We start from the raw sequence: 15365 nt of genomic DNA on the forward strand, positions 1-15365 counted from the left end.
CATACAAAATCTTCTTATTACTATGTTTGATATATGGTGTACCCGATGATGAAGTACACATTTGGTGTATGTTAAGCAAATGTTTGAACTTGTCATATGTTTTGTAACCTACTAAGTTTATGTAACTTTATTTTATATGTTTGATTAATAAAATTAAAGTCACATTTATAACAATCTAAAACATCATATTTCTAAAATAAGTATGGCAAGTCTCAAAGTTTTAACCACAAACTTTGTCAAAATTGACAGTTGGGAAAGTTTTAAATTTGCTTATATGAAAATTACACCATGATCGGGTGATGAGATAATCGTAGAGATTTTTGAAAGGTTGTATTGGTTCGATAAAAGAATACGTTGGTTCGATGAAAGGACGCGTTTGTTCATGGAGGGTTGTATTGTTTCTTGTTTTGAACAAATTATGTAAGAAAGATGGACAAAGTTACATGGTATAGATGATATTTTTCATATATGTATGTGTTGATAAAATCTACAAGTCAAGTAAGATCTTTACTACTATTTACATTAAGTAAAATTTATTAAGTTCTCTATTCTAATTTCATATGTTTATTCATTTTTTGATAATAGAGAAGTATAATATGTTACATGTTTAAGTAAGTTTTTATATCCATGGAAATTGGTAAAGTAAGTGATCAAGGTTATTTGGTCATGTTTATCATTTGGTGTAAATGATGATACTTCATTTTATTTATCAAAGAAATTTGATGGTTGGAAGTATAAGTAACTTACCATGATTTTATGATGATTAAAATTATCATCAAAGATGGATAAAGTTTGCTAACTTTTGTGTTTACAAGTATTATTTAATGCATGAGAAGATGATAAAACTTTTGTTGTTATGTTTTTTGACATGTTTACCTTGTATTATGTTGTATCATGTTTTGTTTTATTATAGAAAGATAATAAGTGTTATTATCAAGTTGATTGTAATTGCATTAATAGTTTATTAATGATAATATGTTAAATATTTGGTTCTTTGCATGTTATGACATGATAATTTTGTTATGCAAGTTAAGCATTATGTGTTAGTTATGATTGGTTATCTTTTGACTAATTTCAATAATGATTTTGTGGTTGCATGATCCATGTTTAGTTAACAATAAAGTTAATTGAAGTATAAAGTAGATTATTGTAATGTTGTTCTTAACAAAAGTTTATGTTACATTATTTTGTTTCATGCGTAGAATTATTTCTAGGATATTGTGCATGATTCAAGTTAGTTTTATGATATATTCTGTGTTGGTTTGTTACCAATGTTGTTTAAATTTGAACATATAAATTTTATATGGGTAATATTATTTTGTCATATGTTTATTTTCCCAAGGTTATATTAATGTATTAATATTGAAAATGGTACAAAGTTTATGACATGAATAAATTTAAAGGTTTATTCTCAAGGATTTATTAAAAGTAAGTTTTAATGTAAATTAAAGGTGATGTTAAACAAGAATTTGGAAATCTAATAATGTTATTAAATAAAGGTTGAAAGTTGTCAACATCATTTTAAACTCGAAATTTTATTTATTAAAGTCTTTTATTATGGAGGTTAAGTTTCATAATGTTAAATAAGTAAAATGAGTTTAATGATTATATAAGTGATTTTATATATCAAATAAATGATAAAGACAATTTTGACAAGTTTTATTTTGATATATATGATGATTTAATCTTATATGGTATAAATGCTGATTTGCTAAGTAAAGCAAGATATGAATTCTTTCATTATTACATTCATTAATATATTAATTGAAATTCTTTTGTTACTCTTGATCTAGAGTATACGTCATCGCCTTAAGTTTTATTATGGTAATTAAAATTCCATAATATGTTATTATTTTGATTTTCAAGATGTGCATAATTTGCTTGAGTATATTTAAAATTTATTTTGGAGGAAAGTACTAAATAAGTTTTATTCCGGTTAATGGGTATGTTATGGTTTTTTTCTAATTGTCAAATAAACGCCTAATAAATTTGGTGTGACTGTTATAAGGAAGAATTTAACTATTTAAATTAAGATTGATATAAAATGTTTTACTTGGTTTAAAGTGTTTGTTTTTATAGAAAGGTCCTATTATTTTGGTACAAAGGAAATTTATTTTGAAGAATCTCAGGTTCAAAATAAGGATGCATCTATATAGACTATATTATTATAACATCTACTATGAATTCTATTTATTAGAACAAGGGATATTATATATCAATGATATTTGATTATAATACTAAGTGATGCAATATTTATTTGAAAATTTATTTTCAATGATAGATAGGTTTAAATACCTACAAGTTTGTACAAATGGTTATGACATTTTAATCTTTTTTAGATTGATTTGCTAATCTTTTGATAAAGCATGTATTTCTAAAAGAGAAAAATTTAAGTTTATTTTATTAAGGAAAAAGTTTTTTTTTTTTAACGAAGTTTGATTTTGAAGGTTTACCCATGATTATTAATTTTGATACTTAAGTATCATATAAGTTTAAGCTTTTTAAAAGAAAGTAAGTATTAATGTGTTCATCAAAGGAATGATGTTTGAATTTTAGTAACTTAATTTCCAAGTAAGTATAACAATATGTTATAGATAGATTTTCATATTATATATGAAAATTGGTGAACATGTTATAATGTTCGAGATTTATTAAGTGGTATTATACTTCATATGATAATTGATTATTGAATTTATTTCAATAAGTTTACAGAAAATACAATGGTTAAATAATTAATTGTATTTTGATATGGTATATTGTATCATGTATATTTTATAAATTATGATATATATGTTTTGAAATTGTATAAGTAAAGCTGACAAAGTAATACGTCATATTCCTTCTATGAAGGGAATAGGGGAGGTAAATGTTAAATGATTTTAACATAAAAGTTTAAGGATTAAGAAATAAGTATTTTATTATACTTAAGGTACAGTCCAAAATTACCCTCATGTCTTCTAGTTGAAGTTATTTCCTAAATATTTGGAATGGTTATATAAATTGGATGTAATTTTGATTTATACAAGATTCAAGTTGTTTTATAGTTGTCAAGTAAATTTTTACTTACAACTTAGAGTTCATTTGTAGGAAAATTATTTGAATAGTCCAAAATGTTTGTGATTGTACCATAGATTTAGTTAATTTATAGTGGAAGTTTTTTCACCCAAGAACAAACAAAGTTTTAACTTATTCCACTATGATATTAATGTTATTTGTCATGATTTAGACAAATATGTAAACAGTATAGTTTAAAGATACTCATCTTTGTGATGTTTTAAGCTAAAGTTGTGCACAAAACAATCTAATGTGATTGACAAGTGGCTTGTACAAAGTATTAATAGTCGAGTGTAACTTTGATAATGCTATGACATATAATTGAGGCAAAGCCGAAAATTAGGGCTTATCAAAGAAGGGATCACAATTCTTGACTATGTGAACAAAGTTCAAAGTTAGACAAAGTATTCTTACTAAGTCTAGGAATTTCATGGTATAATGAAATTGGTACATGCCCATTCTTCAAAACCATGAGTGAAATCCAATTCAACGCTAGAAGAAACATCTAGTCTTGAATTCAATGTGGATTGATCGCTCATTAGATGTATGAAAGCAGCACTTAAGTGATCCTTAGTTGCTTTATTTGTGATATAGAAAAATGAGGTAGTAGAGTAGTTCCTCGAGGTCTCCAATTTCTAGAGTTTTGAAGATCTTTAGATTGAGTGCTTTATTCACGAAAGCATGGTAACCAGGAGAAGCTACCTATATAAGTTTGGGGTTTGGCCGCCTCAACGAAATCAAGGGGCATACTTATTGTAACAGACTCAAAATTCTTAATCATAATCTTCCGATTAATTATTCTGAATTTTCAATTCAAATTTCTAATCCTTTGGTTATCCATTTTAAACCATATTTAATCCTAAACCGTTTCCGATTTTGTAATTTCTTTCAAATATTAAACTTAAAAAAAATTATTTTGTTTAAAATCTTTTTATTAACACTAAAATATTATTTTATTATTTTATAGTACAAAAAGTAAAATGTTATTATTATATTCACGGTTTTGTAAAACTTTACGTTTAAACTTTCTTCCTTAAACTAACATTACTACTTATTATTTTAACCTTATAACTTTGATTTAATTATTTTATATATAAAAAAGAGTTGTATTTTTATTATTAACTTTAAGTATAGTTTAAGCAAAATTTTCTAAGTAAACTACATATTTTCATTATCAAATTTACCCATTATTTTAAAGTATATTTACTTGTACATACTAGAACAAAAATTTGATGAACAAAAATCCTTTCTATAGTAACCCATGATATTCATCACTTACACAAGTTATCACCATTTCCTTACATAAGCTAACCTTTTTCTACACTCCAAATTCTTACACATTCAATTATACACTCTAATTCTTACACATTCACTTCCACACTTTAAATCACTTACACAAGTTAACCTTCGTCTATACTCTTAAAATACTTTTTCATACAATCTAATGAACTACAAAGTTGCCCAAACCCATTATAAATACCCCCCACAGCTATGAAATCACTTACACCACCATCATCAAATCTTTCTAACATTCTTTCTTATATTTTCACTTCATTTAAATCTTACTACCTTAATATCTTTATTATTAGTTGAAAAAATTCAAGAAAATGGAGCTTAGAACACTCTTTATTTAGCTAAATCATCATCATTATAGAGCATTATTGGGTTATTACTTTGGGTACTTAATGTATTATTATTTTTGGAGTTTGGATTTAATTATTTTGGGAGCTTAGAAGATCATCATTATTTTGAGAGTTTTGATTAATTATCTTTGAAGCATTATTATCTATCTTGGAGGGTCTTATTCCTTATTATTTTCCTAATTAGTACTTTGTGGAATTTTACATTATATTTACTTTATAATATGCAAAGTATGAAATATGTTGATATGTTTTAGTAGGAAGTTAGTTTAATGAAATTATGATCAAGATTATATTAAGTATGTGTATGCTAAAAGTATTTTTAGTATGTTAATTTAATAATCTTTGAACAAGTTTAGGAAGTTGGGTGCAAAATTATATTCTAGTGATATTAAGTATGATTTATGTTACAAACTAGCGCTAGTATGTTTATGAGTTACGTGTTACATTAGGAATGTTATTATTATTTTTTTATGTTAGAATTTTTATTAATATTTTTATGTTAGCCTTCAAACTAGTTTATAAGGTATTAATTTATTTTATGAACGTATTTTACTAAGTATGATTATATTAAGAATATTGTTATTATACTTTATTTTGAGATTTAAGTTTATCCTTAAATTTATAGTAAATTTCTATGTTAATGCGTGAAGTTTTTATTTTTGTAAATGGTTATGTTAATTATTTAAATCTAGGATTTAGTATGATAAATTAAATTAAGTCGTTTTTTTATGTGAAAAGAGCCCAAAACACTCATAGGCCATTCGACCACTATCATACAATAAAAAAAAGGTTTGATTTACTATTTTAAATTATTACAACTATTTTTGTGATAATAATAAGATAACAATTTAAAAAGATATTTTTGAGAAATTTTTATAAGTTATTAAATATTGAAGTGTTTTTCTTGTATACATGAGATTTCATTATAAAAGTAACTTTTAATCACTATTTAGTACAAAATATTTTATTTGCTAACTATTTGACCAAAATTTATGTAAAATGATGTAAAAGTATTTTTAGGAAACTTGCCGCTCAAATAATGTGTGATATATTGATTTTGTGAAATTACAAGTTTTACTTGTTTTATAATTAAAAATATTGACTTTTGTGAAAATTATAAGTTTGACTTGTTTTTAAACTCGAAATCTTGAAAATATTGATTTTTTGAAATTATAAGTTTTATTTGTTTTACAACTAGAATGTTGATTTTTGCAAACCTAATAAGTTTACTTATTTTTCTAAACTTGAAATATTAATTTTGGGTGAACTTGTAGAATTTTGGAAATTTATCCAATGATACAATTTTAACTTAAATTTTAATTAGAATATTTGATTTTTTTTGAAGAGAATAAAGTTTTATTTATTGTAAAGTTGAAAATGTTGATTTTGGAAACTTATTTAAAAAGAAATAAATTTTAGTAGCTACTTGTGGAAAATATTAATTTGAAGACTATTGATAGAATATTAAGTTATTAGTGTGAATTTAGCGAGCTATTAAAAATAAAGTCATAAATAAAAGACATAAATGTTAATTTTACGTTATGATTTAGAATTTTATTAAATAAAAGAGGTTATTACCTATGTGATGTACTTGTGTGAATGAATATTGATTGAATGACCCTGATAGTAAGGTAATGTCGAACCATGGACCGGCATGTAAAATCCCGGCGCTCGTGATGGCCGGCACGTAAAATGCGATGTAAGACCGAGGGTTAGCTACCTATCCTGTAGAGCTCGAGCATAAATTGTATTGGAGGGGTGACGACTCCCACCACAATTAGGGTTTAGGACTACGGTCCTCACCTAACCAGACCCTTACATATATCAGGTGTCATATTGATGTGCTTGTTGATCAGTGATAAACTTGATTAGTTTTGATGCTATGATGCATGGTACGGTTATGAGTATTAACCAAATGAACTTACTTAAGTGTTAAGATTACCAAATTGTATAAGTGGCAGTAACGTACTTCTGTCAGGATTGAGAATGGTATCTTAATGACTTAAAAGTATGAAATAGAAAAAGAATATGGTAAAAATATACGGTGATGTCAATTAATTATAAGTTTGTACTTAAATTATTATTTTGTAAATGTAGCGTATAATTTTCATACTTTGAGCTGGATAGGAAGTTATGCTTGGCATTAAGCGCTGACCTTTTCAATCGACTGTCATTAATATCATGGATGACAGCATTTTGCAGGATTTAGTTCAGGTTCCGAACAAGGCCGCAACAATTACTATTTATCGGGAACTTAGCTGCTTTTTATATCTTTATTGATGACTTGATGATGAGGTATTTTTTCTATTTTTAGCAAATAATATTTCTTATCAGATGTAATAATCCGAAGTTAACCCGAACCCAAAACAACCCGACCGATAGTTTAACCGAACTCGATCCGACTTACAGTATAGTCGATCTAGATCCGAACTGTATTAACCGAACCCGATACAAATTTAAACTGAATTCGGCCTGATCCGAAACCGAAACCGAAACCAACCAAGTGTGGTATGTACTCGATTAGACCCGTAACCGTATCAATCCAATTTGAAGAGTTGAATGGGAAAACCCTAACCTGAGAATATCCAAACCCGATAATATCCCACCTAAAACCCGACCGAGTAATGGAATTTGCAGCCCAAAGTTGACAAACTATATAAAATATAAGAATTTGTGAAGGAAAAACCCAGAAAAAATCATGCTTCTCCAGTGCTCCTCATGATTTGTTTTTTCTTTTTTTCTTTTTTTTTTTTTTTAATTTTCTGACATCTTCTCCCGCCCTCATCTTTGTCTTCATTTTATTGCTTCTCTCACTGTCACCAATTCTCTCTCTCCTAATTTCACCTTCAAACCATTGAATCGCATAACTTCACACCTATTATCCATCAAATTACCTAAATCCAACATCAATAAGGATGCAGGAAATTTATTAATCATCTACCGAAAATGAAGTTCAATTCCGAGATTTCCAGCTTCCTCAACTTCTCACTAATCTTTAGCTGATTTTTTTTTATCACGTTCGCTAATTTGCAGCGTAATTTTACTTTCTCAGGTTAGTTCACTAACTCGATACAAGAACTTAAGTTCAATTCAAATTATCTGATTTTTAATTTTTGCATGAAATTTATTAGGTGTATGCTATTGTTTCTGTATTCAATTGGAAATATTTGTTGTACATGTTGCGGTGCAATTGTTTAAGTTACTTTCTGTTTGATTATTGAACTTTGTATTGCTTGAATTGTTTTGATACATTGACTATCATTGTTGAATTTTCTGTATTTTATTTATAAAAGGGAAAATTGTTAGAAGATTTAACAAAAAAATAAAAAACAGAAAACATCAGAAAAAAAAAGAAATCAGAAAAAAAGCATTGCCACGAAACGACTGGCTTACTTTGTTGAAGAATTTGGACACCTCTCAGATTGCCGACCTCTTTAATGGGGTTTGCTTAGATAGTCAAACAATTTTTTTTTCATCTCTATTTTTCTGCCCTATTTTCTTTTATGTTCTGTTAATTATTAGTTTAATTGGTTTGATTTGGTTGTTTAATGGAATATATAATAATAAAGGTGTTAATGTCATATATCTATAGGGTTTTATGACGAATCCAGTTCAAAACATATATTTTCGGGTTTTGTTAATTATTATTTGTTCGGTTGGTTGAATTTGGTTGTGTGATGGGAGATATTATCTAGCTTGCCGAACTTTAGGGTGGTTGAATTTTTTTTTTTTTTTGGAGGGGTATTGTTTATGGTCTCAATTGAACCGGAATGAATTCGATTTTTTGGGTTTTCATCGAACAAATCAAGATTAAATTGAACATGAATCTATGAACTTAAAGTTTGATTTTCTTTTTTTTTTTTGGTTAAATCTTGATTTACTAACAAAATTTTGGATGGCAAACGTTATTAGGTACTTTTTGACAACAAAAACAATTTTTTTAGGTAGTTTTTAACAAAAAAAAATGATCTAGGTAGTTTTTAACAAAAAAAATGTTCTAGGTAGTTTTTCACAAAAGTGACCGATGACTTCGACGGTGACTTTATGTGTGTTGCTGTATCAGGTATGGAAGTTGCAGAGAATGGAGGAGGTCCTGCTGTGCTGCAGTTGCACAGATGGAACCCTTCTCATATCCGATTCGACCTATGTGAGTATCAGGAGGCTTTTCTATCCCCTACAAGGGAGCTCCTGCTTTTTCTTTCATATCAAAACGAGGCCTTGTTGCTCCCACTATCAAGAGGTGACAATATTCTGTTTGTGGCATGTTTTACAAATCTTTTCAATATGTATTCAGTATTTGAACCTTTCTTGCAGGTGACCCATATTTCATAACATCTAAAAGTTGTATAGATGAGAGTTGGAGGGATGTAAATTTGTTATCTACACCAGCTTGTATTTCAGATTCATCGGAAAACATCTCAAGTAGTTCTAAATCAGTGGATGGGGTTTCTTATAAGGAAACTTCCTCCGAGAGCAATAAAGTTTGCTCTAAAACTTTCCCTTCTATTTCTGATGTAAATTCGTTGGCTTGGGGAGTGTGTGGGGATACTTATAAACAGCATACGGAAGCACCATTTAGGGAATTTCTCATTGTAGTTGGTAATAGTGGTGTAACATTCCATGGTTTTCATCTAGGCAATGAAACTGCTGCATTTGCTAGTCAGTCTTCTGAAGATGGTGATAAGCTAGGGAGATGGGTTGAATGGAGGTCTTGTAGTGTGTCTTGTGATGATGAAGCTCTTGGTGGTGTTTCCACTCCAGGTAATACCAGCTTGACCTCAAAGAAGTGGCTACAATCCTTCTTAAGCTCGTCCAAGACTGTAGAATCTGATTGCACAATTTGGACTCTTTTTCCTGAGAAGTCTAAGCTGCCCAGATCAGTAACTGTTGTATCTTTTTTTGTTGATTTTAGTGATCCCATACTTTTGGAATTGTTCTCTGGTACCCCTTTTGTATTAGATAAAAGGGCACATGAAAAGGATATAGTTCATACTTTGTCAGATGGTGTGCAATCTGATGCGTATTTTGCTGGAAGCAGAACCTACGCTTGTTTGAGAGTATTTTCAAGCTGGTTTCATTACTTGATTGGATTTGTTTTTTCCAATGGGTCCAATAATGACAAAAGTAGTTGTGATTTCAGCTGTGAATACCAAGACATTGTGGTTCTTGTTGCTCTCATAGATACTCATGGCATTCGGTGGCTCTACTCTGTTAAGCTTTTAGAAAAGTGTGTTAGCTTTGAAACTAAGTGGGTAGACTTCCAAATTTCTGATAAGTTCCTTTTTTCTCTTGATAAATCTGGGTGCATTGTTCTTCACACTGCAACCACAGGGGAATATATCACATTCTTGGATATTTTACATATATATGGAGTTAACCCTAATCAGAATTTGACAGAATGTGACAATTTGACGCAAGATGTTAATGGTACCACAGATGTAATATTGCAAAATAAGTTGGACGCTACTTGTCTTTTAAATTCTAAAGCTAGCAATGTTTCGTACAAACGAATTTTTCAAAGATTGATTGTTGCTCCGTATTCATGTCGAATTTCTGTTGTTGATGAGTTTGGTGTACTTTATGGTGTTTGTGTTAGTGATTATGTGGCTGATACATTTGTAATGATTGACAAGATTCTCCCAGAATACCTAAAACTTGGTGTTTTGGCCCCATGGGTTGTCGGTAATACTAATATAAGCCAGGTGACTTCTACTTCTACAGGCTTTGATAAGTCATCTATTTGGGATAGTTTTGGAAGTTTAGGGCTGCAACATGCTCAAAAATGGAAAACTCATAGGTTAATCAATCAGGATAATTTGTCTTGGAGTTGTTTCTCGGAGAGCAGTCACAGTTTATCTGATTTTAGTTGCTCACGGTCTACAAGGAATGTATTTATCCCCAATGCTAGACATGGAGCGGCCGACATCATTTGTTTTTCTCCTTTTGGGGTTACACGTCTCTTGACGAGAAATAGTAGCAAAAGTCAACGGAGCTATATTGTTCATACCAGTTTGTACATAGAGTCATATTCTCTTGATGACAATTGCTTGAATCTTGTAAACAGAACTTTTGACCTGCAAAGTGAAGCAAAAGTTGTTGATGGAGTTGCTGTTGGTTGTGTTTTTCAGGGTTGTTTATATTTAGTTACAAAAAGTGCAATTTCTGTAGTTCTTCCTACTATATCATTGTCAGCTAACTTCAATATCACTGACTCTATAAGCTACCAACCAACAAAAACTAGTGCAACAACTGCTCTTGACTTGCATAAATCATTGATGTTTGATAAATTGAAACAACTTGGGTCAACATGGCAAGTGGCAATAATTGATAAAACACTTATATATGAAGGTCCTGATGAAGCTGATAGGCTCTGTTTGGAGAATGGTAAGAATTTCTTCTATTCCTTGTATAGTTGATTTTTAGCGTTATTGTTTTTGAGTTGAGCTGTTTGATTCGAGGTGTTCAGTCTTCTTCAAGTATTAGTTTGGGAGAGTTTCTTTACTATGCTTTCATTGCCACTTTTTTCATGGAGCTCGACAATTGTGCATGCAATATGTGTCCAATTATATGAAGGATTATCTAACATGCATCCTAAAGAGCAATCATTGGCTGCATATGAAAGGATATTTTTGTCTTAATTTGACTACCAATACACGATTAATGCTTAATATTTGTTTCAGTTAGATTTATTCATCTTTAGTGAGTGTTTTGTGAAAAACATATCATTTACTCATGTCCAGATTGTGATTGCCTTATTGTCGAGTGAATACCTTTGTAATAGATGTCCACTTCAAGTGTATGAACTATATACTAAATTACCAAAGTACATTGCTTGATTTTTGAATCCAGATGCAAATAGTTAGCTCTAAAACCAATCGCTTACACAAGCATATTGTCAGCACACACAAATAGTATAAGTAGATAGAGATCGTTTCGCTTTCTAAATAACACCCAATAAATTTAATTTTAGTGATGAGCCTTTGGTTAACTTGAGTTATTCATTTTTAACAACATCCTTTTACCTCATGACTCCATTAGATTTTAGAAGTATTATTTTATTGAAGCCTAGCATTATGTTATTGAAACTCACTTTTAATTTTGGACTCATACTTGTTGCACCAAATGTTAGTTCCAGATTTTCACCACATGTCATGTCTCCAATGTCAAATGGATTTCGCCTAGGTAGGGGGAATGGATGTACGCAACTTTACTCTTGTAATAACTAAGAGGTAAGTACCACTTGATCTTAGTTTAAAAAGCGAGTCTAAACGCTTAAAGTGAACCCTGACATGAGAAAAATCACATTTCCAAGTCCATGTAAAGCATCCTTCAAAAGGTGTACAAGGCATAGTGGAAGGCGCAAAGTTGTGATTATGCTTAGTCGCAAAACAGTTAAAAAAATCCAAAAAAATATGTATTTGTGATGCAACTTTTCCGAAAAGTAGATCAATGCGCTTCCGAGGTTAGGTGTAGCCCCTTGTGCTTTTTGACCATGTTTCTCAGATTCATAGACCCCAAGTCATACACAATTGTACATGTTCATGTACATGTCCATGTATTTGACTTGCAATTTTGTGAAAATATTCCTAGATTTTGAATCAAACTAAAGGGTCCAAGTGTCTATAAATGACATCATAATTATGAATCATAAATTTCTGTTTTGTATTTTGACTTTTTGACGAATATAAAGCTATTTAACGGTGACAAATGCTATCTTTTACGGTCAGTGCAGGAGGAGCAGTTGCAACTTAATTATTTACGTTTCTCATCTTTTGTGTTGCAGGTTGGAACATAAGACTTTCCCGGCTGCGACGCTTGCAATTGTCTTTGGCTTATTTGGAATTTGAAGAGATGGACATGTAAGATACGCTATGTCTCTATTTTCTTTATTCCTTGTCTGATTTGATTTGATAGGAACAAGGCATTACATATACTTAATTGTATTATGATTGTTGAGCAATCAATCGGTACGAATCAATGGGCTTTCCATTGTTCAAAATTCAAGCTAATATAATTGAGAAAAGAAAGAAAGCCCATAAGCAAAATCGTCTCTCTTGCAAGCATCATGCATTGACTTATTGATATCATTCAAAAAATTAATTGAAGGCTTGTTCTTAAAAAATCCTTGTATGCAATTGTCGCATAATTTAAAATTCCTATCCTTGGTGGGGATACGCATTGCCTTAGGATGTAAGATGAGTTATTTCCTTCAATGTAAATCACCACCTTGGCATAGTCATTGGCTTCCACACTTTTGTGACTTAGCCATCTTTTTATAAGGTTTGAAAAAAATACTATTGCAAGATACTTCGAGCTCTTAAATTGCTAGCTTAAAGTAATTGAAAGAAGGGAAGATAAAGCTAGAAGAGGAGATGAATAATGGATCCTTCCTTAGTTGAAGAAGCGACACTGTCTTGCTAGATCAAATCCTTTTTTTTAATCACACTCTTTGCTGCTCTCTAAGTGCAGCTTTTCTATTTTATGAGAATAGTTTATCTTTGATCTCATTGGATAAGGTTGAAAAAACTATAAATTGAAAGAGACCACTTTGCATCATGCATCTTGTGTTTGTCATTGTCTCAATCACATCTTAATGAATGACTCAATCATTTGAAATACAACCTTCCTCCTTATCATTTGAAGTCTAGTGAAGTATATATCATTATCAAAAACCATTTCTTGAATCATTGCATTCCTTCATACTCAAATAAGTATTAATACTTTCCAAATAACTTGAAAGATGTTTGTCCCTAGGGATGTTCATGGGTCCAAGACCCTACTGGACCGCCCTAGACCCACCCTTATTTTTAGTGTCTGGGTCTAAGGTTTTGAGACACATCGAATCCGGGTTCGGTTTCGAGTCTAAATAAATAAATGGGTTTCATTTTAGTGTCTTTAGACCCACCCAGTCGTGACCCAGTCCTCTCTGAACCCATTTAAGAACTAGACCTGATAAACCCATCCCAGACCCGCTAGACTTGCTCTAGACCCGACTTATTACACAATCCAAAATTCATTTTAAATTCCTAAACCTATTTTAATATTGATTTGGATTCAATTTAGCTTATATACAAGCTACATACTTATTTTAGTACTAATAAAACCTTTAAAATGCAAAAAATGTTTAAACTTTAACAATTATATCAAGAGGACTTTAGACTCTTTGGGGTCCAAAATTTTCAAATCCTAGTCCAGGTATGGTATGGGTTCACAAAAATTTAATGCGTCTAGGTCCAGGCCTAGTTGGACTTGACCCAGACCTGAGTATGACCATCCTTATTTGTACCTTAATTGTGTTTCATATAGCTTCAAGATGACAACTTCTTTAAGTTTTGTCTAATTTCTAGGTTGTTATCCTCGTTAAATTAATATACAACTACTTCTAAGTAGAGGTTCGTATCGACTGGGAAAATTGGGACCTCCAAGCTAGGTGTAATAAATATGAACATGATAACAAGTAAATAAAGCGGGGGGAGTTCTTGGGTACTAAAATAAAGATTCATTAACTAGAGAGCAAGAAAAAGTGAATGGAATCAATGAGAAAAACAAGTCTTGAGTACTAGTTAACATATAAATCCTACATATACACTTTTGCATTCATTTTCTTGATTTATATGCTATCAATCAATCACCTATTTTGAAGAACGCCTTATTCTCAATGTATCCATGTATGAAATGACAGCATCAAACATACAATTAGATTACCAAGATAAACTCTATAATAGCATTAAGGGTAAGAATCAATTAGGTTTTGGGAATGTAAATAAAGCAATCAACATTCATCAAAATGATAAGTTCCTCTTAAACATTGATTTTAACTAAAGCAAGTATCCACCAATTTCAAGTTGCTACTTAAATCAAACACAAGGATAAAGCAATTCTTTGTTTAATTAGCTAATTGAAGTAGCATAAGAATAACATATTTGCAACCAAGCATTCAAATACCAATTCAAATTGAAAGTAAGAGCAAGGAATTATCAATAATTGATTATATTTGATCAAGAAAACTTACAAAAGTTGGTAGGATTGAATGATAACTTTCCCTAAGGGCAAAAGCTTAACCAACAACAACTTCCTTGGAAAAAAAATACAATTTTTTTATTTTATTTTATTTTATTTATTTATTTTTTTTTTGATTTTCTAAGTTTTACAATCCTAATTGAAGTATATCCCTAAACTTAAATCTAATCCTATATAAAGACAATAATCTAATTACTTAGCTTGGAAGAATAGATGAAATCATCCAAGCTAGTAGGCAGTTCTAGCCGTAGCCTCCAATCACAATGAGAAAACAAAATTGCAAAAAGGTACTTTTGAAGACGATTGAATCAAAAGGCTTCCGCCCAGTACATTCGTGAGTCGTGATAAGGGTCATGAGCCGCGACTAGCTCGTAAGCCGTGAGGAAGCTCGCGAGTCTAGAATGTCTAGGCAAGATGTCTCCAAAATTGCTCCAAGGCTTTGTTTGACTTTTGTAGACTATACCCAAGTCCAAAAGTATTATACTATACTATTAATAATAATAGTTATACTACTAATTATACTATAGATATTAATAATACATACTAACAATAATAATAATTAGTAATATTAATAGTATACATAGACTAAGTTACGTAAAATACTTATAATATACCCAAAATTAAACCAAATTAAGGCTACTTATTACT

The 15365-nt window shown here is 30.2% G+C and overlaps 1 protein-coding gene across 2 annotated transcripts in view; it reads left to right on the plus strand.

Moving 5' to 3' along the window:
• Window positions 1-7455: 7455 nt before the first annotated feature.
• Window positions 7456-15365, plus strand: part of LOC130820175 (uncharacterized) — a 50461-nt gene continuing 42551 nt past the window's right edge. The window contains exons 1-4 of one of the 2 annotated variants that reach the window (XM_057685442.1): window positions 7456-7749; window positions 8761-8937; window positions 9012-11081; window positions 12481-12556. In XM_057685442.1, the coding sequence (XP_057541425.1) occupies window positions 8763-8937; window positions 9012-11081; window positions 12481-12556 (2321 nt within the window). In that variant the 5' untranslated portion in view covers window positions 7456-7749; window positions 8761-8762. Of the gene's footprint in view, window positions 7750-8760; window positions 8938-9011; window positions 11082-11875; window positions 11927-12480; window positions 12557-15365 lie in introns of those variants that run through there. The other variant, XM_057685443.1, reaches the window with a different exon arrangement.

This window comes from Amaranthus tricolor, chromosome 8 (genome assembly GCF_026212465.1).
Source record: "Amaranthus tricolor cultivar Red isolate AtriRed21 chromosome 8, ASM2621246v1, whole genome shotgun sequence".
NCBI classification, from domain to species: Eukaryota; Viridiplantae; Streptophyta; class Magnoliopsida; order Caryophyllales; family Amaranthaceae; genus Amaranthus; species Amaranthus tricolor.